This window comes from Bemisia tabaci, chromosome 7 (genome assembly GCF_918797505.1).
Source record: "Bemisia tabaci chromosome 7, PGI_BMITA_v3".
NCBI lineage: Eukaryota > Metazoa > Arthropoda > Insecta > Hemiptera > Aleyrodidae > Bemisia > Bemisia tabaci.
This window is the reverse complement of record NC_092799.1, coordinates 43,100,276-43,123,993: the sequence shown is the minus strand read 5'-3', so window position 1 is coordinate 43,123,993 and position 23,718 is coordinate 43,100,276. Positions and strand designations below refer to the sequence as shown.

The window sequence follows — 23,718 nt, the reverse complement described above, 5'->3', positions numbered from 1 at the left end:
CGGGCTAATCGCACTGTGTTTGGCGCAATGCGTGAAGTATTCCTGCAGTCTTGTAGGCGCCACACGTTTCACGCCAACCGCTCACCGCTCCTGACCGCACTGTGTTTGACGTAATGGGTGAAGTATTCATGCAGTCTTGTAGGCGCTAATATGTGTTACATGTCGACCGCCGTGCCGTGCCGAGGGCTTGTCCTTTTCATCTCAAGTCCTCGTCATCATTCCTCTTTGCGCTGATCTCCAGGCCAAATTGCGTGTTTAGAGCCTCTCTTAACTCGACTAATTAAAGATACTGTCTCTTTTATCACCGAATAACAATAAAATTAAAAATTACTATACTCTCAGGAAAGAGAAATTTTGTCCCCTTTTCTCATGTTAATTTTTTTTCTGAATCCGATTTTTTTTATACCTACATTTAAAAAAATTGCAAAATTTGCCGCCCCCTAAATTTGCCGCCATGGGCCGCGGCCCATGTAACCACCCCCGTAATCCGGCCCTGAGGTTATATATGCATAGCTTTACTTTATGGGGAGAAATTTGGTAACGTACGAATGTTTATGCGGCGTTCTTCCTTGTCACATCAGAATGTGTCATTGCACCAAACTACCACACAACAGAACGTGCCTATTCTAAACGGGATGGCTAGAGTCATCAGAAAAATGTAGAACAACGGTACGACTGAAAGTCAGTAAACGTGGTATGAAATTATCATCACTCTAAGCATAGATCAAGATTCAGATATTGATAGATTGGACATGCAGAAAGAGGTGAATTCATCTTATATCCTCTGAATTGATCCGCATAAAAATATCCTATTGAGCATTTTTTTCTTTTTTCCCCATATAAACGTGCAAAATTATTAATGTGACACTCAAAATTAAAAGTAGACTAAAAACTAATCGTTAAAACAAAATAGATTCAATATAAACCATAGGAACTTCCAGTGAATAATCATAGGTAGATTGTCACAATTATTACATCATTTACATATCAAACAGTGATGCAAAATAAAATGCGAACATGCTTAGGTACAAGAAGCCAATATTGTGATTCGATTTTCTGTTCAGCGTGTTTGGAAAACAAGGAATTAAAGCTTTAGTTTTTTATTATAATATTTTTCAATCCTTCATAAGATCATAAAATTTTGCAAGCAATCGTCCTCCGGGAGCTTTACAGAAGAAACATTTCAAAACCGATCTCGCAGAAAAAATATTGGTTGAAGACGTATCGCAAGCAAACGAAGGCAAACGAGACAATAATAATGAATAAAAATGAAAACTGTGCGCACTATAATCACTTTTTTACAGCAAACGCAAAGATAAAAATTCCTTGCGAAGAACAAAACAAAGCATAGCAGTGCAGACGCAAAACTTCCTTGACTTGATTTAACTCCAGAAAACGGCTAATCATTCCGATTAAATTGGTGCTAATGTAAATTTAAAAAGATACTTTTGTTGCGCACACCAAGTTCTTATCAAAAGAAAAGACTTCGTCTCTTCGCGAGACTACCCAAGTAGCGGTGATCGCGATTAGTTGCGATTTGATCAGAGAAAGTATCGCGATAAGTTGCGATTTGATCAGAGAAAGTATCGCGATAAGTTGCGATTTGATCGGAGAAAGTATGGCCATTTTATCGACGACGTCAATTTATTGCAACATGATTGAATAAAAAATTTCGATAAATTGCGATTTCATCAAATAAATTTGCATTGAAATCGCAATTTTATCGACGGCGATTTATCGCGGTGTTATCGAACAAAAGGTCGTGATAAAATATAAATTAAATTTCGATTTTAGCGAACACAATCATACAGAGATAAAATTGCGACAAGATCGAGGATAATTGCTCAGAATTTTCTGATCCTATCGATTCTATCGCCAAAAAATCGTAAACAAATTGCAACTTAATTCCGAAGTATCGCGATTGTTCCGATGAAAAATGCTACTTGGGTAGGCCTCTCTCGTTATAGATGTTGATGTTGTTCCGGCGAGGGTCCCGAACATTTAATAATTTATTTTTGTCCATCTTTTTCTCTGTCTCACGTTTGTAATGAACTATTTTGAAAAAGAAATGAAACAAACTGAGTAATATTTGTCAATTTTAATTGATTCATCGGTTTTCAAGTATGCCCTCCTGGACTCCTTTTAAATTTGCTAAATGATCCCTACTCTCTCCCTCTCCGGGTAAGTCTCTCGATGGTATTCGATCTCAATTATCTTGAGAGTATTGCAAATCAGAGTTGGGCTACCTACTCAACTAAACGCGACCTACATCGTTCCCAATTGGCCAACTTCCGGTGTTCAACTTCTAAATCAACTGGACTACATTTTCAATTTGGAACTATAAATTCTAGCCCGGTTTAAAAAAAAAAACGTATGTGCCATTAATTTCCCTATGCACATAAGTGTTTTTCCAGAAGAGCCAGAATTTATAGTTCCAAATTGCAAAATGCAGTTCAACTATTAGTCGGATATTCATCATTTAATGTCACTAGCCCCGCAAACTCATGATATCACCTACTGAGATATCAAACAGGCGTTGTGCTTAATGGAAATAAAGCGATGTGAAAAAGCGATACGATTAAAAACTGATGGATTACCTGATTTCTTTTTTAGGATTAACTAAATTTATTGAATTGGCTGAAGAGGTATCTCTGCAGGTTGGTTCAGATAACTAAACGAAACACCAATAAATGGCAGCAAGCAACAAAATGAACATCAAGCAAATTTACTAACTATGAAACTAGACAGGGGTGATAACAGTTAGTGTATACATGAATATAAATCAACAATTAAGATTATCCAAGGATTATATATACAATACATCAATAGAAATACTAATTTCATTCGTGATGAACAGAGATTTTTTAATGAGTCTGATCGATTTTGAGCATGGGCTCACTTTATATTGTGCTGAAAGCCATAATGACTGAAATCGACTAATTAGGTAAGGATGTCCTCAAATTATGTAAGGCAACTACGAGTAGGGAGTGGCGAGTCTCTGACACGCCCTGATGACGGAGGAAGGAAGTTAAGGTGATTCGATGGACGCTAAATTTTGTGTCAGAACGACATGCATCAATTGGTTCAATTTTTCCAGCTACTCGTCATTTTTCTCCAATTTTGAGATCGCAATTCTGTTGTCAAGAGACTAAAGAATTCACTTACCAGTTTTGACAAACAAATCAACCTAATAAAGGCGTGATTTTTTTAGAAGAAAAATATCGCATTCGATACTGATATCGCAACTGTACTCAAATGCGATACTTTCTCTCTAAAACAATCACGCCTTTATTAGGTTGATTTGTTTGTCAAAACTGGTAAGTGAATTCTTTAGTCTCCTGACAACAGAATTGCTATCTTAAAATTCGAGAGAAATGACGAGTAGCTGAAAAAATGGAACCAATCGATACGATCTATCGCATGTCGTTTTGACACAAAATATGGCGTCCATAGAATCACCTAAAGTCAAACTTGACGAAAGGATATACAAACGTCTAAAGTTAGAAAGCGGGAGGAGATAAAAAGAAAAATCAAGGGGAGAATCCCGGTAGAATTTTTTTTTAAATTGAAACTAAAATTAAATAAAAAATTAACTTTTAAAAAAGGTCAACATTTCGTTTCCTAATGCTGCCAGAATAAATGGAGTTAAACTCAGCCTGACGCACACTTCTAAGAGTCTGCAAGTACCTTAGGGAAGGAAAGAGAGTCATAGTGCCTGACGTAATTTGTCGACGGTCTTTAACCTTAGTTTTTGATTTCTGAGAATCGGAATATTTAATTTAAAGTCAAGAATATATTTACAATTGGAAAATGTATTGTTCGTAAAAAGTGTCAGACATTCGTTTCTTTGAACGCATTTAAAACCTGCACATTATTCATTTGTATATGATGAAAATTTTCACACACGCATTCTAGTGCAGTCAGAATTTTTTATGAGAAGTTTTTATTTCTTTTTTTAAAGAACGCTACATGGATAAAGATACGCTTCCAAACTGTCTGATTTTATGTATGACCTCCAGGAGATCAAGCAGGTAGTAATGGATTCTTATAGTTGTGCTATTTGCATTGTAGATAAGCAACTAGTCGTTGATTACGCGTTTCATATAGGTAACGCACCACCATGATCTAGGACTACCTACTGTATTTCCTGGGATCAAACATAATTAGATAGTCCAGAAACCCCTCCATTTTTCCCCCTTTATAGGCCGAACCTAATTTTTTAAAAATACCGTATAAATATGAAACTGGTTTCCGCTTTTTTCTTATTATGAAAACTAGTTGGTTTTGTGTGCGTGAAAGTGGTTCAATGTTCATTACTCTATATTCCATAGATATAGAATAAAACATAATATTATTTTTTTTTCAAAAAAAATCTAAAATATAAATTTTATAACTCCAAAGCAACTCAAATTCTTCTACATTGGATGAACGCCTATTTTTTTTTCATCAACAAAAGGATTTGTTGATTTAAACCAGAGGAAATAAGCAGCCTTTGACTAGAGTCCCTTTATACTGGTAGTATAGCAATGCGAATCCATTTTTGATTGGTTCCCGTTTTTAGGCCTTCACAGTGTCACAAACGGGAATAAAGATTAAATTTTCACCAATTGCAAAGCTTATAAACTGGAATGGACCGGGAAATTGGGGGTACGGCAAGGAGCAAATGGAATGAGAGAGGAAACGGAGATAGGAATTCGGGAATGGGTTGATCAAAGATTACAAAAAACGTCCTGATTTGTGTAATCATTATTCCGTTTGTGACATCCATAAATCGCGTTGTTCCAACTCTCTCTATAAGAGGACTCTACGCTTGACCAAAGCTGCTTGTTTTCCTCTTGTTGAAATCATCGTATTGCATGTGAAATATTCGGGAAAAGGATGTCAGATTAAATGAAAAATCCTCGTAGGCATATGCAAGTAACACTGAAATATTGATTTGCATTAAGTGTTCTCTGAATTCAAATGCAAAATGTCCAATAGTTATATAGAAGTAACGATGTTTAAAATCCATTAACGTCACATGCTAAACTTGTGGGAAAAAATGTAATCACGGAATCATCGGGCATTAAAAACATGCTTAAAACCGAAAAACATGTTTCAAAAGTTCACATAAAATTGATGACAAACATGCATTTTCAGATACTTAGGTATTCAGGGTTTTTTTGCTGTCATCCTGTCCTTGAACATCTTTCGTGTCAATCATTTTTGTACCCACGATTGTCACTAGTTCATATTTCTATCTTCTATTTCTTTTGGAATATAATTTCATTAAAATTATCAAAAATTTTCGAGTTGGTTGCCTTCACGTATATCATCAGGTTAAATCTTAAAAGAAAATGTTTATCGGACAGAAATTCTGAAGAACGATCGTATTTTTAACCCAGTTCACCATTTCTAATTCATGCTTACGATTTCCGGAAATAGACTTACCGCGCACTGTGCGTTAGTAAAATGATGTTTCTGTAAAATTGTAAAAAGAAAGAACATGAGAGCCTCATCATATTACATACGATTATAGTGTGTTAGATATTCTGTGAGTACCTCATGAGGTGCTTATGACCTTACGATGTTACACAAGCAAAGGTTTTCACGCGCTTGTAAAACCACCAAACCACCGTACGTCTTACATAAAACTATGGGATGATTTTATTCCCTTTAATTTAAGCAGGAAAAGTAATAGTGCTATGTGGAAGCCAATGGGTTTTATTTTCGCGCTACGTTTCAAAACTACTCAACCTTAGTGAACTTGGCCTCTTCGGAACATACAAAGTTGATTAGACCTAAGATTAAACTCAGATATCAATTGTCATACGGGGAGGGCAAGGTATGATCTAAATCACGCTTAATCTACTTTATTTACGACGAAAATCTAGAAAAAGGTACTGTAATTGAATTAATCAACTGGGTTGCTTCAACCCTTAGACGCCTAAGCCGGGTCAAAGTGGCCCAAGGCTTGATAAAAGCACGTGGTCCGCAGGTTGTGGGGGGCCGGCACATACGACCCTTAGGTATAGGTCGGGTTAGGTTAGGTAGGTTGGGTTAGGTTCTACAAATACACCCTTGAAAAAAACCCAGCCGAAGATAGCAGAGATGTAATCGGGCCTCGTTTTTAACTTTTGTCTCGAATCCGAGTGACATCCTTTGGCAGCATATAGCGGAGCATTCACGTCTCGCGCCAGCGCGCCTTCAATTTTGCAGATGCAACACGGACATCCATCAAGCACGAATAGTTGTATCTCTGCGCCGTCACGGACGCACGTCCTATCCTCCGCGCTATACCTACATACTGTGTTTGTTTCCGTTTGTCTAACTTTATAGTGATACTTCAGTGGCCGTGTAAGCGACACAGGCGCAGTTAAAACATACGTAATTTGGCCGTAACTTTCTTCCCGAATCCAAGCGACACCTCACTAGCAACACAGAGCGGAGCATGACGAACTGCCAAGAAGACCATTTTTAAGAGATCTCCCAAGTACCCTGAAGGGCACGTCTAGATATTAGTAGTTTGGTGAGAGTTGTTTCGTGTCAGTGTTTTTTTTTCTTTTTCTTTTTTGACGATTATCCCTACAAATCCCAAGCCGGGCCTATATTGTCCCGCCTGTCTTTTCTGTGGGATCAATACATGGCGGATGAGGAGTGGAGGAGAGAAGGTGCCAATTTTTATACCAAAAAGGTGAAATTTTCAAAAAAAGTATTTCTTATACCTTCAAAAACAGAGAAATCACATATCGACGGTGTAAGTCGGCAATCACATAACTCATTTGCGGTGCCTGAAAATCTCCGCCTCTATGTTCTTTTTTAAAGGTGAGCGAATGGCCATCATTCCGTGAAGTTTTAGCACAATTTCCATCACACAGAGAAGAAAAATCACGACAGTTTCAAAGAATTGCCGCCGAGTAGTTTTCCGTTTTAAAAAACAAAGTATGACAGGAAATCTGCGACGTCGCAAATCGAGTTATGTGATTGCCGACTTACACCGTCGATATATAATAATCCAAAAACTATCAGACTCAATGTATTTATAAGCACGAGTCAATTTGAAACTTCACGTATAGACAAAGTCTTGGACATCTAAGGGTTAAAGTATGTGAAGCTGGTAAAAAGACGGAACTTCTTTGAGGATCACATGAATAAGGAAGACTCCTACCGAGCTTTATCTCAATCAGCTTCTCTAGTAGAAAAGGAATCGATGTCTCCTTTATCGATGATTGCGGATAGAAATAAAAGCTTACTACATACCTGAGCACTCGAGTGATGTAATCCGGCCAGTTGTTGGGGAACATGACCAAGAAGAATCCTATTGATATTAAAATTATTCCCGCTAGTTTCATGCCTTTGAAATCTGCGCCGTATAGAACAACATCTAGAGCTGGAAAAGATTTTAAAAGTAAAGTTATGTACGTATTTATGTCAAATAGGGTGCTATAGAAATGTGATCATCAATAGCCATATGGCAAAAGGTCCTTAGTGCCGAAGATCTAATAGTTGAAGTATTAAAATATCTGCGTGGACAGGCGTACGGGCGTCTTACGTGCGAGTTGACACAGCAAACGACGAGAAGTATCCAACCGGACCGGTGCTAAGATGATTTAAAGTTTGCAGTTTGAAATATTACGATAGACCTAGGTACCTAGTGCGATAGACTGTTTAAAATAGGTAAAAAACTCGTAACTTTTAAAAGGATACCCTTAAAACCTATTAAGATGTTGGAGGTAGAAAACATTTTTGTTTTTTTTTTGTTTTTTTTTACGTAAAAATGCCATCTCACCTTCTCGCAAGTTTTTTTTATTACTTTACTTCGGTGAATTTTAAGTTATAATTCGTAAAAAATTTTAGTTCTTCACTTCGTATTTTTTGAAGTTTATTTAATGTTTAGTATCGATATGAGTGATTTCTAGAAGTCATCAAACTTCATTTACATACTTTTTTTATGACAAATTTCACATGAACATTACTTGAAAAAGAACAGAGGGGGTTTCCTAAGCGCGTACATGTTTTAATTTCTTTCTTTTTTTTTATTCGCTCATTTTAACAATATTTCAAAGTCCAACAGTTAATGCTATTTGAAGTTTCAATCTTCCATATTCGCAGCTAAAATTGTTGGATTTCACTTGTTTAATTTTTTCTATAGGTACAAAAGTGAAGTATATGAATAGCTCGTTCTTCGAAGTATATTACCCAAAACCTGACATTCTTATTAGTCGGTCAAACTTCACGAAAGTCTGCTCTATGTGAAATATCTCTCCGTGGAAGATACGATTTCTGCGGATAGTCAAGTGTTGCTTTTGAAGATCACTTACAATAGTATGAGAGAAGATTTGCTTGTTTCGTCAAAGCTGAAGCTCTCTTTGAATCATTGCACTTTTCACTGACCAACTTAAAGGTTTAAGGCGGAATTTTGAGTTTCACAGTTCTATTTTAATCTTCAAACTTATAAAATTGAAGAAACTCCAGAAAGCTCATCAAAATCAGAAAATTTTAATTATAATGCGCAGAATTCTGGCAGCGTGTTGTACGAGAGTATATTTTTAAATATACGAGGTCAAATATAGACCTGCTTATAAGCGCCCTGGTAAAAATTGGCGATAAGAGTTGCGTTTCAAAATACCATAGGAATTCTTATAGCCGGCTAAAAAAGGCTACAGAAAATCATATAGCTGGCTGTAGAATGCGGAGAAAATCATACGGCCGGGCTATACGAAGCGATAAAAAATTATGCAGCCGGGCTATAGTTCCTATAGCCGGGCTTTACACTTTATCGCCTGGCTGATGCTTTTTCGCCATCGATTATAAAAGGCTATAAGAAATTGTGTAGAAATTCGTGTGCTTTGGAAATCATTAAGTTTGATACGGAACCACCTTAATATTTACAAAACACACGTTATATTTTCCTTTAATACATATTTTTTTCATCAATTAAAACGAGAATAATCCATACAGGATGTGCAAACATTTCAAAATCATGAGTTGAATAACGCTGACTCCGCCAAATTAAATATAGAGCCTAACACAAAGAGGAGCGGCGACGCACTGGCGCCTACAAACCTAACAGGGATACTGCACGCATTGCGCAACGCGTGAAGTATCCCTGTTAGGTTTGTAGGCGCCGATGCGCGTCTCGCGCTGGCTGCCCGCCTGCCACACCGCAGCGTGCCACGGCGCTTGAAGCAACTATTTCACACCAGAGGTATTACACAGTATCATACGAAACTGAAGGCGCTCTAATATATTAGGAATGGCAGGCATCCATCAAAAGTACGGAGCTTTCCTCGCAAAATAAATCAAGATACTGCAGCCCAAAAAGAGAGCAGTGGTCCAAAAACTCACTAAGTCCTAGCATCCGTAATTAGTGACGTTTAGCATACACTTCATCGCCTGGCTGTGAGTTGCTTAATCGCCATCGGCTATAAAAGGCTGTAAGAAATTGTGTAGCCGGCTATAGAAGAATAGAAGCTATTGGAAATCTTACAGCCGGCCGTAGGTCTATGGTATTTTGGAACACAGATTCTACTGCCAATTTTTACCAGGGTGGTACGTAAACAATGATTTGCAACTTACCGGCTGACACAGGAACTGCAGTTATTAGTCCTAGAGTGATGAAAAGGTCGTAGGTCACAGCAACGCAGAAGTTACCGAGCAAATTTGCAACTGGAACACAAGTAGAAATTTATTAGGAAAAATGCAGTGAATAATGTCACTTCCCTTTAATCATAAAGGTGCAGCAGAATAAGACCCGGTATCCGCCTTGACCGCTGTGGCGATTCTTGAAAGTCTAAAAACTGATTTTCCTCCATTTAAATGTATGGAAAATAATCGATTCTTAGTGAGGCAGCTTGCCTCACGCAAAATCTATATTTTCAATGGATTTGAATGGATGGAGATCGGTTCCGCCGAGCCCGGCAAATAAACGGCGGAATCGACAGAAATGTCGGTCCTGAGTTTTTGTAAAGACCTTGGAGTTTTTCCTGTTTCCAGTATTGCCAATTTGGCAACTCTCGGATGTACATACGGCGTTTTTTCTTAGCGAGGTAGAGTGGATGGATTCATGCTTAGGAGAGTTGCGATCTCTTCTAGGTCTCGATAAGAGAATTTTCTCCGACACCGCGCCGCCGCACACAAGTCGGACAAAATCTGGAAACTTTGAAATGCTTGTGCTTTCGAAAATATGAAACGAAGCAGTTTGAGGGCGGTTTCATCGGCTTAATGGTGAAATTTCCCCTCATTAACATCCTCAGAAATTGAATTTGTAACGAAAAAAACATCTAAATTTCCAGTTTTAGTCAAAAATTTCACGTCCGACCTCTCCTGTAGACTCGTTCCACTGTGCGCCGGCCGGCCGGCCGCCAAACCGAGATTCTGCCGAACGGATGTTCAGCGTATCTGAAAACGCAGTGACCACCCCTACAACAGTCCTAGCTCCCCCCCTCCCCCCCTCCCGAGACTGATCGGACGCATGAAGTAAACGTCCTGCACGTGCCGCAGTCGGGCACGTTAAACCGAGGGAGGCGGTTCACCTCTATACAATAGCTTGCGATTTTGAGGAACTAATTTTTTCTGTAAAATTCGACAGTTCGCGGGCCCGATAAAAGCGATTGTGATTTTGAAACGCTACTTCTCCGGTCTAATTCTAGAGTTTGCTAAGTACCACCGTCAGCAGTGGAGCTAGTATTTTCTCATTCTTGTCAGTTGTGAGAGTTTTCGGTGGCATTTTTTTTTTCCGTGACTTTCATGATTTTCGGTTGGAGGATATCGTTCTGGAAGTCATTCTGTCCCTGAGTATGCGGTATGCGCTTCAGCAGTATTTATTTGGTGAGTTGCTTGCATTTATATCACTGAAAATTGTATTTCTTCGAAGGAGATATGGTTATGTGTAGTATACTGCCGTGCTAAGGAAGAGCGCCGTGCGAACATTCGAGAGTGGCCTTTCCTTCAGTAAAAGGTTTATTTTTTAGGAAAGCTAGGAATAATTTTCCTTGAAATTTTCAGGAACTTTGGGTGAAATTGCGAAAAACATTATCTGAAAAATTGGACGAAACATATTTATGAGTTTGTACTCGGAAATTCGTGTTTTATCAATAGGACTGGCTTAAACTGCGTTGCTCCTTAGCGTGGCAGTGTAAGACGTGTAAGCCCTCGGGAGGCGATTGTTTACGGAGGTGCAAAAATTGTGGAGGCTGAGATTTTTTTTTTTTTTGTTAGATATTTCAGATTTTCAACTATGGTAAAGGAATGCAACTCTGGCACACATTCTAAAATTAAAGCGGTAAATGCAGAAAGGGCATTATTTGGTTGCGGTGTTTTAGGATCGCGGTTAACGTTTCATCCACTAAAGTTAAAGCAAATCCATGGAATTCGTTAAAACTTTTACTGAATTTTCTTTACGATTTCACGATGCTAATAATTGAAAGTTTCAGAAAATTCACCCAATAATTTCATCTCTTAAACTTATACTAACAGTGAGGAATCTAAAACACCTCAACCAAGAAATACCCTTCCCGCACCCGAAAACTCAATTAATAAAAAATTCCACAAAATTTTGACCGGCGTGTTGTTATATCTTTTTGCGAAAACCCAGCGCATGGCAGAATATTGCGGAGGCCTAGAACAATTTCCACCCCCGATTGTTCATTTTGATTTTCTCGAAACCCCAAACAGTTGCACCCAACAGTTTCCTCTCTAATTAGTGGTAGAAATTCTGAAACACCGCACCCAAGAAATACCCTCTCTGCACCCAACGCCTCAATTGGACGTATTTCTATCAAACGAAACTATGCGCATTATGAAGTGAGCCCTGTTATGCACATATTCTTATGGGTCTCAGGGCTCATGTCTTAATCCACATAGTTGCGTTGGATAGTAATACGTCCAATGGACCACTAGACAAGGTACGGATTTTAGCATTCTGATACATGTTTCTTAATCAAAATTTCACGTAGAACACGATGCGCACAACGAAAATTACCAAAACTAACTCCTTAAAAAGATATTTAATGATTCTTGATGCGTGAATTCAAATCACCCGCGCATGAAAACTCAATGCTCTACGTAATTCGCATCGCGCACTAAACGTTATCATGACAGTATCTGCGATTTAAAAATCTGGTAACCTCAATTTTGACGCTTTGGCTCAGCTATAGCAAATTGCTTATAGTTTGAACAACACATGGTGGGAAATGAACATTGCTCGTTTGAGAAGCTTGCTGAAGCCGTTGTGGTGCGCGATTTGACTCACGTAGAGCTTTGAGTTTCTTGTGAGCGGGCAGTTCAAATTCCTCGGAACCAATGTGAAATAAAAACGTTAATATCTTTGTTAGAAATTGGTTTCATTAGTTTTTTTTGTGTGAATCGTGTTCTACGTGAAATTCTGGTTAAGGTGATTCGATGGACGCCATATTTTGTGTCAGAACGGCATGCGATATATCGCATCAATTTGTTCCATATTTTCAGCTACTCGTCATTTTTCTCCTATTTTGAGATCGCACTTCTGTTGTCAGGAGTCTAAAGCACTCACTTACCAATTTTAGCAAAGAAATTCAACTCAATAAAGGCGTGGTTTTTTCAGAGAGAAAACATCGCATTCGATACTGATATCGAAACTGCACTCGAATGCGATATTTTCTCTCTGAAAAAACCACGCCTTTATTACGTTGAATTTCTCTGCTAAAATTGGTAAGTGAGTGCTTTAGACTCCTGACAACAGAATTGCGATCTCAAAATAGGAGAAAAATGACGAGTAGCTGAAAATATGGAACCAATTGATGCGATATATCGCATGCCGTTCTGACACAAAATATGGCGTCCATCGAATCACCTTAAGAAACATGTATCAGATTGCTTAAATTCGTACCTTGTCTAGTGGTCCATTGCGACGTGGTTTCGTCCTCTTGCTTTACTTTGTCCTTTGTAGCAACGGAGCTAGAGATTCGTGCTTTGGGCAGGTGTGACTATCCGTCACCGTCCCACCCTTCCTTGCTTAAGTTTTCCCCCTGATATTTTGTCATCACCACTTCGACAACACCCGGGCTCTATCCCTTTTATACAGGGTTATTCAAAAGTCACGCACCACTGCCATGAGGGGGGTGGCCATTTGAAATGTTTGAGTTGCCCCCCCCGCCCCCCTCCCCCGAGTGAATAAAAAACTGGAATGTATCTAAAGAAGTTTCCCCCTCGATATGAGGAAAAACGTCTTAAACCGCAAGTCGATATCATAATTAGAACCAAAGTTATGGCCAGTGGTGAGTGACTTTTGAATGACCCTGTATACTGCCGATTTCCTTTTTCGTCGGAGCCTCGATAAGAGAATTTTCTCCGATACCGGCCACCGGCCGGGCTGGTGGTGCCTGTCGCCAAAAGACCAGACAGAGATTCTACCAAGCGGATGTTCGGCTTATCTGACCACCCATAGCCCCCTCCCTATCCCCTTACCAGAGACTGATCGGAGACGCTACCTGAAGCGTCTTGCGGCAGTCTAGTGCGCAGGGTCCGTGAAATCGGAGGTGACGGTTCAGTCCATTTCAGTGGGTTGTGATTTTGAAGAGTTGATTTTTCTGTCAAGTTTATTGATCCCTCGCCCCGCTATCACTTATTTTGAAACAAAACTTATTCTGTCCGATTCGATTTTTTGCTGAGTCGCTTTTGAGTCGGATGAGAAAACTTGTATCCGTTGTCATTGTGTGAATTTCCGCAGCCGTTTTTCCGCGATATTTCAATGATATTTGACCAGTCAGTTTGTTCATAAACCATTTAGTGTTAATTTGGTAAGTCACTTGCTCATATCATCAAAAATTGAAGGGTTGGGTGCAGAAAGCGCATTTTTTCGTTAAAGAATCTTCATTGTCGATTTCTATTATAGAGAGCGGAGCACTAGGAGAATTTTCTAATTTGTTTAATTTTCAGCATCAGTGGCGTGGCGTGAATTGCGATGTATCGATTGTTACGCCATTTAAATCTACGGTTAAGAATCGATTATTAAGGTGTTCGCTGCGAACACCCTGTTTATCGATCCCTTTCTATAGGTTTAAATGGCATAACAATCAATGTATCGCAATTCACGCCACGCCACTGTTCAGCATTGTAATATGTTATAGAGGATTCAGTTTAATTTTAAGGAATTTAATTAATTTACTTTCATTTTAGTGGATAAAACGCTAACGGGCATAAGACAAGAAAGAAAGCCCCATAAGAAGAAGAAGTAAGAAATGCCCATTTTGCACTCGGAGCTTCAATTTTCCTTTTTAAACGAAATGTTGTTACGTACTGAATCTGACCCGAGTCCCTAAGGGGCGATTTTCTCTTCAGATTTCCTCGGGATTTTTTTTAATTCTGGGAGTTTCACAATCAATGGAGTTACTTTTTTGTCACTCGTGCCGGTTGTCATTGTATGCGTTATCGGTAGCCTTTTTTTCATGATATTTGGTTTGAAGTTATCGTTTTGGAAGTCATTTTTATTTTTGTTCTTACGTTTACTCCCTCATAAGTCACTTGCTTTGATCGAAAAATCTTTTAACTACTCGAAGGAGATGTGGCCAAATACACTCGTACATCCTCTGACTTATGAGTCCTAAACGTAGGGGGGTGGAGGGAGGGAGGGAGGGGCGATCGTTTCTTTTGATTTTTCCTTTTGCAATCCTATGGGATAGATGTAAATGCGATGATACAGTAGTTTGTTGGATTTTTTCGCAGCAAATTGAATTTCTCTTTGAAAAGCTTGTACTGAGTAAAATATCAATTTTCCGGAAACTGGTGGGCATTGAGAAAGACTTGAGGTCATTTTCAGACGCAGCGCTGAAGATTACATAAGATTCAACCGGCATATTCCCAACGATCTTTTTTGCAGGCCTGCGTAATTTTTGAACCAAAATACGGTGCAAAAAATATTTTTCACTCAGGAAAAAAATTCAAGGCAATCAATGACCGATTTTCATTTTACAGGATATGTTTTTCTAAAGTACAGTGACGTGGCGTGGATTGCGATGTATCGATTGTTATGCCATTTAAACCTGTGAAAAAAGATCGATTATCGGGGTGTTCGCAGCGAACACCTTAGTAATCGATTCTTCACCGTAGCTTCTAATGGCGAGATATCGATAATCGATTATTCACGCCACGCCACTGCTAAAGTATTCCATGATAGTTTCCCGCTGTAAGATTTAGGGGCTGCGAGTTTTTGTAGACTTTCGTTAAAGTCACCCGTGCTGTCAGAGAGGTTGTTTCTAGGTTCCTTTCAGCCTCCCTCCTCCCATGTTGCAACCCTGCGCTGGCCAGTCGGAAAAATCAGGTCCCTACGTTCGTCCCTCTCGTCTCGTCTCGTCATGTCGGCGTCGTCAAAAAGAGAGCTAGACAGCTTCTTTTCATCAACAGGAAATCTTAGACAGATGACAGAGTCTAGACAGGGTAACAATAGAACCGGTCTGAAGAGGGAGATGGAACTGCCAAATCGGTTTCTCTAAACTTCGAAACGATTACATAATAGGGAGCGACAATGAGACTGAAACTCTGAAACGTCAAGGGTAGGAGAAGGGCTAGGCCCAGGCCCACAGCCCACACACGCACACGCCTTTCGCCAGACCAAAATCGCCGTGCTAAGGAAAAACGCCGGCGTATGAACATTCGAGAGTTGCCAAATTTCCCTCAATAAACGTTTATCAATGAGGAAAGTTGTGAATATTTTTCCTTGAAATTTTCAGGAACGTAGGGTAAACTTGCGAGCAAAATTATCTGAAAAATTGGAAGGAAAATATTCATAAGGTTACCAGGAAATTCGTGTTTTATCAAAGGAAATTTGGCATCGCCTGGAGGTTCCTACGGCGGTTTTCCTTATCGCGCGAAAAGTCCCGGTGGTTTCAGATCGTTCGAGCACACGTGCGAAACCCCCCCCCCCCCTCCCTTCAAACGATGCCCGGCCTATGGCATTTCCTTTTGCCAGTTACCTGTTCATCAGTCTAGTTCAGAGATTGCCTCCCATTTGCGCGCAGTATCCGACCGGTGACAGTAGCCGCGCTTAAAATTTAAAATCTGATCGCCATCGTCAAAACGTTTCTTTTACGGTTGTGCTGTTCTTCTTGAAGTGCTTGTCAACTGTCTTTTGAGGAAATTTCAAGGTGTCGTGAGCAAATCCTCGCTAAAAGTAATCGTGGTGAGAGAGGCATTTTCTTTGTAACGAATTCTTGATCCGATCAATTCACCCGCGTGTTGAAATTCAGTTTGCACCGCATCATCTGTGGTTGCTTCGGACTTTCAGGGGCGTTTCCGAAGGCTCCGTTTGCGTTCGCGAAATTCATAAATGACTCTACATGTGCGTACTCTCCTAATCGTGACATATTAGCAGCTTCAGCCTTACCTAGTTCGAAGTGAGTCTATCTTAATTAATGTTTCCATGGACGGTCGGATTATCAGACAATTGGATTGTGTTTTTACTTGGTCCTCTTAAAATGGGTCTTCAATATATTTACAACTCGATGTTTTTCTCCAATTTTTTAATCGAAGCGAGATTTTGCAATGATTGAAACATGTATGGGGTTTGATCATTTAAATGCCTTAATCGGGCATCACCTACGGTGTAAATTAATATTTCAGCTAGAAACAAGTAGGCACCTAGGGATTTATACGAAAATTTGAACTGTTCATGGGGCGATAAGTCATAATTTGCTGATTAGCTATTCGAGGATATTATATTGCAGGTGGAAATCAATTTGGGAAGTATCCAATATAGGATGATCCAGCAGGGTTAAACGGCCAGACTGCGGGAGCCGAGGTGTACCCCCTCTTTAAATTGAGATTTCGATTTTTGCGGATCATTTGTCGGCCTCCTATGGTGTAGTGGTTGTAGCGCTTGCTCTATAATCGGGAGGTCCCGGGTTCGACTCCCGGCCAGGCGACCCGGGTTTGATGGTCTCAAACAATGGTTGCCTGGGGCTGGTTCGGTAGGGACGGAGGGGGGATGGGACTTAAAGCGTGGGATTAGCCTTTGTGGGCTATTTGAAGTAGTAAAAAAAAAAAAAAAAAAAAAAAAAAAAAAAAAAAAAAAAAAAAAATTATGAATTTAGGGCTTAAAAGTGCAGGGGTGTACAAATTTTCATGAGATTTGGTTACAACCGTTGCCAAAATTCTGGATGAACTATCTACTTTCCGACATTTGGGGGGGGGGGGCGTAGCTTCGACTGGGGGCACTTTTGGAAAAAACTTTCTACAACAAAAATGTCTTATTTTGACCCATAGATCACGCTCCTGACCGTTTTAATTCTGGATCACCCTGGATAATACGATGGAAATGAATGACTTTACTGGTTTTTGCATCATTAACTTGGCCTTAAGAATCCCAAATCATGCTTTATCTAGTATTTTACCTTTGTGTAAGAGGATTTGTAAGGTGATTCGATGGACGCCATATTTTGTGGCAGAACGGCATGCGATATATCGCATCAATTGGTTCCATTCTTTCAGCTACTCGTCATTTTTCTCCAATTTTGAGATCGCAATTCTGTTGCCAGGAGACTAAAGCACTCACTTACCAATTTTAACAAAGGAATTCAACGTAATAAAGGCGTGGTTTTTTTCAGAGAGAAAACATCGCATTCGAGTGCAGTTTCGATATCAGTATTGAATGCGATTCTTTCTCTCTGAAAAAACCACGCCTTTATTACGTTGAATTTCTTTGTTAAAATTGGTAAGTGAGTGATTTAGTCTCCTAACAACAGAATTGCGATCTCGAAATTGGAAAAAAATGACGAGTAGCTGAAAAATGGAACCAATTTATGCGATATGACACAAAATATGGCGTCCATCGAATCACCTTAAGATCGAGTAGAAGTGATCACTCCTACCGCCTAAATTTCCACCACATATCTCCATCTGCGCAATCTACATAGTTTCAAACTCGTATTATTTTTATTATTCTAATTATAAACTTAAAATGTTCCGAATCCCATATTTAACTCGCAGACTTATTTCTCCCATCTTGAAAATAGTAGAGAAACAAGGGAAACGGGAAACGAGGCTAAAATAGATACAAGAAAAAAAGAAAAGAAAAGAAAAGAAAAAAAAAAAAAAAACTCCCGAGACGTTTCGACTCAAAACTGAGTCATTTTCAGTCCGAAATATTACAATAAAAATTTAAAAAAACTATGAAAAACCCGAGTTCTACATGGTGGTGGCCGGAAAATGTGACTCCCAATTTTCATTGTTATTCATGGCTCTAATCCTTTTGATACATTTCGATTATTATTTTCTTTTTGTTTTATTTTTCAGATTTTCCAGCTTTACAACTTGTCTGTTATGAACTTACGAGTCGCTGAAGGTATGTAGTCTTATTTTTTGATACTACCGTATGTTTCAAATTTTCCGCTTTTTCCCATTATGTTAACATTCCAATTATGCGTAGACTCAACTCGTTTTTCAATTTTCCCTGACAAATTATTTTCTCCTTCTGCATCGTATTTTATACGTGGCATTTGCAAAGAATCTAAATTCTTGTATTTACTGGCCGTTGACTTCCCTCCTCTCCGTTAATTCACCCCCCCCCCTCCCCCCGAAAGAACGTAACTCCATTTAAATGTTGCCAAATTTCCCCTCGCGAATTGCATATCGACAAGGAAAATTTCGGGCATTTCTAACTGAAAATTTCACTGATTATTCCTCAGATTTAATGGAATAAAACAGAAAAATGACTAAAAGTTGCACAAGTACATTTGAGTCAAATTGATGAATATTTTGAGTCAATTTGGCTACCTTGGAATGGGGTAACGTTCCACCGCCCGGGATACTACGCATTTGACCTGCCTCTCACGAAGGAGAAAAATCACGGGGTTTTTAAGAATTTATTTTAAGGTAGTATTTCACCTAAAAAATTATAAACGACAGAAAATCTGCAACGTCGCAAACCGAGCTACGAGGTTTGATTGTTGCACCGTCGATATGAGGTTAATAATCCATCAAACCTTAAAATGTTTGTCCTTTGCCCCTTCATCGGCCTCATTAAAACCCGTGCGGGATGAAGCATACGACTTATCGAGTTTTGCGTGTGCTGTGGTATCACTCGAAATTGAAGGCACTCTTTTATTCCTGTGAGCCTGTCGTTGCGTCACCCTGAATGTCTCTGTCTCTGTCAGTGGTCATACCGGATTTAAACTTTTCATTGGACTTTTTTTCGCTGTTTAGTGGTGAAAGTTATCTGGTTACGTGAATTTTAACTGGTTAAGTGAATTTCAACTGGTGAAAGTTATCTGGTTACGTGAATTTTACTGGTTAAGTGAATTTCAACTGGTTAAGTGAATTTTAACTGGTTAGTAGTGAAAAGGTTCAGCTTGAAACACTTTTACACCTGTTTCCTACAGGGGGGGGGGGGGAGAGGGGTTAATCAGTCGGCCAAAATGGCTTAGGTATATTATTTGAACGAGCCCCTCTTGAGAATTTTCTGTGTTGGATTTACCGATTTCTTCAACTTTCTTTTATAGTCAGTGCTACTAAGACGCGGCAACTGTCTCAATCATTTAGCGAAAATCTCATCGCCTTTGGATGTCAATAGACTGATTTAGTACCTACGTCATAGTTCAAGTGTAAACAAACACATGACCTTATCTATGATTCGAGTCCTTCGCGTCATGGTGGTCCAATTCGCCCGCAAGTGTTTCTTGCAATCGAAATTTCTTGTTCTTGATGAGTTCTCAATTGTTTATGGTCTGTCAATACCTAAATTGTAATGAATTAACTCACGAAGTTGCACGGGAGGTCATATAAGGTCAATATATCAGTTTTGGTTTGGACCAAGAATTTGATATCATATCAAATGACGTAGTCACTAAATCAGTCTATTCTGTTCATTCAAAGAAGACTATATTTTTAAGAAAATTTCCACATAGACTTCATACATTTGAGACATTTGGCTCATTTCATGGTGTCAAATGCCACGCTCAAAAGAAGTTACCTAGACGTCATGGCGCTTATGATGTTTTAAATTCTAATATACGGATTATAGAATGAGCACCTCTATAAACCTAGATTTCAAGCTTATTTCAGTAATGAATAAAATTTTTATGGATGAATTATTGTAGACTATACGTGCACTGAATTATGCCACAATGGAGAGAATGGAGATGTTGCATGTGTGAGGGATTTGCGATTTGACTGTTGTTTCTTATACAGGGTGGCCCAGACCTACCGTACCAGGCCTTTTTTTCGGTTAATTTGGGTCGCACGAAGTCCAGGATCGCGGGGATGAATAGGGAATTGACCCCAAGGAATCCGAATTTCATGGTTCCAGAGCCCCCCTGGCGTCCCTTGGGGAGTAAAAGGGGGGTCCGTACTTCAAAAGTCAGGGTTAATGTCCAAATTTTGAAATTATTTCATCGGAATCAGAACATACGGAAATTTTTAACTGAATCGACACCAAGAAATCCAAAATCGGACCATCCGGGTCCAAAATACCGACCCCTAAAGGTGGGGGACAGAGCCCCCTTTAAAAAAATATCAAGTTCGTTAAATTGACGTGGAGAGTCGGAAAAAATGTGTATTCATAGGTAATCGACCCCAAGAAATCCAAATTTGAGGGTCCCATTGTCCTCAGACACTTTTCTGATGGGGCACAGGGGGTCTCTGAACTTTTAAATTTAACTGGTGTGGAGGTTACCCCTGTGCCCCATCAGAAAAGTGTCTGAGGACAATGGGACCCTCAAATTTGGATTTCTTGGGGTCGATTACCTGTGAATACACATTTTTTCCGACTCTCCACGTCAATTCAACGAACTTGATATTTTTTTAAAGGGGGCTCTGTCCCCCACCTTTAGGGGTCGGTATTTTGGACCCGGATGGTCCGATTTTGGATTTCTTGGTGTCGATTCAGGTTAAAAATTTCCGTACGTTCCGATTCCGATGAAATAATTTCAAAATTTGGACATTAACCCTGACTTTTGAAGTACGGACCCCCCTTTTACGCCCCAAGGGACGCCAGGGGGGCTCTGGGACCATGAAATTCGGATTCCTTGGGGTCGATTCCCTACTCATCCCCGCGATCCTGGACTTCGTACGACCCAAATTAACCGAAAAAAAGGCCTGGTACGGTAGGTCTGGGCCACCCTGTATAAAAGTTCGCGGGAAACACGATGGTGCCACTGGTTTTCTCTGAAAAAAAAACCTCAAAAAAGCTCTCAAAGTGAGGCCAAAATGGAGGGGATATCCTGCCCTACCCTGAGAGTCCACCTCTACATCAAAACAAACTCTCCATGCAAAGATAGGGAGCAAATACATTAGCAGGGTTGCCGTGTTTTCAGTTTTGGAGTCCCCAAATGAAGTGGCAGCCCCGTCAATGTATTTGCTCCCTATCTTTGCATGGAGAGTTTGTTTTGATGTAAAGGTGGACTCTCAGAGTAGGGCGGGATATCCCCTCCATTTTGGCCTCACTTTGAGAGCTTTTTTTGAGCTTGGGAGATTATTTCACAGAAAACCAGTGGCACCATCGTGTTTCTCGCGAACTTTTACATAAGAATCAATGGTCAAATCGCAAATTCCTCACAAATGCAACAACTCCATTCTTTAAAGATCCTTTCAGAGGCGCAGAATTTCCACAAACCAACGACCGATTGGTCGTTCGCGAATTGCGTATAGGCGGTGGAAAAATTGCGTGGGCTACAACCTTGGATAATGGATGATAAAAAATGTACAGTGGATATCGGATATAACAACATCGGTTATAACGACATATCGGGCATAACGACGTAAACTGGTCGGTCCCGGCTGAAATCCCATTCATTCAATGTATTTATGTATCGGTTATAACGACATCGCATATAACGACATATCGGTCATAGCGACGGAGTTTTCGCGTCCCAACAGATGTGGTGATCGGTTATAACGACCTGAGCGACAGCAACAGAGGCCAAAGAGGAGAGGATCTCGTTTCCAGACGCCCTAGAAGCCATCACAACTGTTCAAAAATTCCTAATTTTGAACCCAGAATAGAACGATTCTACTTTATCACACTTTACGCTCGGCCCATAGAGCGTTACAAAAAGGGTACGCGAACACGATTGTGAAGCAAAAAGAAATCACGGACTGTTATTCAAATTAGAAGTTTTATACTTCTTCGGTATTGCGCATATGTATTGCAAACATAATGTAGTGTGTAGTGCATGTATTCTCAATATTATAAAATACCTTGTTTTTACAAATTCAAACAAAGTGTTTTAATTAAAATTAGTCCTAGAATAAAAAAATAAATGAATTAAATAAATATTCAATTCAAATAAAATTAGATAAAGCTAATAAACAAAGGTGTCACTGAAGAGATAATGAATCAGCAGCAAAATTCACCGGGCCCTGGAATCCCACCTACAGCACAGCCTTGTTCTCAGCTCTTTAACATAGGGTACGTGCGTAAAAATTCCACTATCGGTTATAACGACTATCGGCTATAACGACCGAATATGGCTGGTCCCTTCAAGGTCGTTATATCCGATATCCACTGTATTACGTTTTGATCAAAACGTGCTCCATTTTTGCGTGCACCTTCCGAAGTTTTGTGCGCGCACTGTCCCACGCATTTCCAAATTTCGCAACCGCATTTCGGAACCTATACAATGGAGATCGTCCAAAATTTGATGAATTATGCGTTTAAGTGGAAACTACTGAGTAAACTGTGCACGAGGATACCCTTCGTTCATGAATTTAACTATTATATGAGATGTATAACAAAGTGATCTATTCCGCTAAATTACGTGCGTTGAAATGGGAAATGTCGCTAGATGAAATCACTGGGTGCATTTTCTCACTTCGAAATCTATTTTTATACTATTTCCCATATCAGAAAAAAATTATAAAAAATACTGTGAAATCAGCTCTTTAAGGTGATTCGATGGACGCCATATTATGTGTCAGAACGGCATGCGATATATCGCATCAATTGGTTCCATTTATTTCAGCTACTAATCATTTTTCTCAAATTTTGAGATCGCAATTCTGTTGTCAGGAGACTAAAGCACTCACTTACCAATTTTAGCAAAGAAATTCAACGTAATAAAGGCGTGTTTTTTTTAGAGAGAAAGTATCGCATTCGAGTGCAGTTTCGATATCAGTATCGAATGCGATGTTTTCTCTCTAAAAAAACAACGCCTTTATTACGTTGAATTTCTTTGCTAAAATTGGTAAGTGAGTGCTTTAGTCTCCTGACAACAGAATTGCGATCTCAAAATTTGAGAAAAATGACAAGTAGCTGAATAAATGGAACCAATTGATGCGATATATCGCATGCCGTTCTGACACATAATATGGCGTCCATCGAATCACCTTAAGTACGTTCAGACGAAGCAATAAAAAATGTGCACGTAAATTCTCCATTAGAGCGATTCGCAGGGCAAGAGGCGAGAGCGAGAGCGGAGATCGTGCGATGTTTGAAGTATCCCAACAGTTTTGCAGGCGCCTCCCGTGATCGCTTTTCGCGCCAAGTTCAAAGTTTCGGAATATTTCTTCCGGAGGATGAGGTCTCTTTTCACAGATCCGGTCCCAGTTATATGAAGCAAGGAAGCAACGAAGCTTTCTCGCGTATCCGCAACAATGACAATGAGTTCGGTCTCTTTCCCGCTGTCTCGGAGGTTTAACATGGAGTAAAAAAGTTGGACGGGACGAAACGCGTGACGTAACCATTTCGATTTCCAAGAGGGTAAAAGTGAATCGGTCAGTAACAAAATGGCTCAAGTACCAGTTAGAAAAATACAAGAAAACAGTTGAAAC

At 39.5% G+C, this 23,718-nt stretch overlaps 1 protein-coding gene across 4 annotated transcripts in view; it reads right to left on the bottom strand.

Moving 5' to 3' along the window:
• Nucleotides 1-23,718, bottom strand: part of LOC109034910 (solute carrier family 35 member F3) — a 60,531-nt gene that overhangs the window by 6,370 nt on the left and 30,443 nt on the right. For 2 of the 4 annotated variants that reach the window (XM_019048331.2, XM_019048327.2), the window contains 3 exons: nucleotides 9,559-9,648; nucleotides 7,240-7,369; nucleotides 5,431-5,460 (listed from right to left, as the gene is read on the bottom strand). In XM_019048331.2, the coding sequence (XP_018903876.1) occupies nucleotides 5,431-5,460; nucleotides 7,240-7,369; nucleotides 9,559-9,648 (250 nt within the window). Of the gene's footprint in view, nucleotides 1-2,597; nucleotides 2,672-5,430; nucleotides 5,461-7,239; nucleotides 7,370-9,558; nucleotides 9,649-23,718 lie in introns of all 4 variants that reach the window. The other 2 variants (XM_019048330.2, XM_019048329.2) reach the window with 2 other exon arrangements.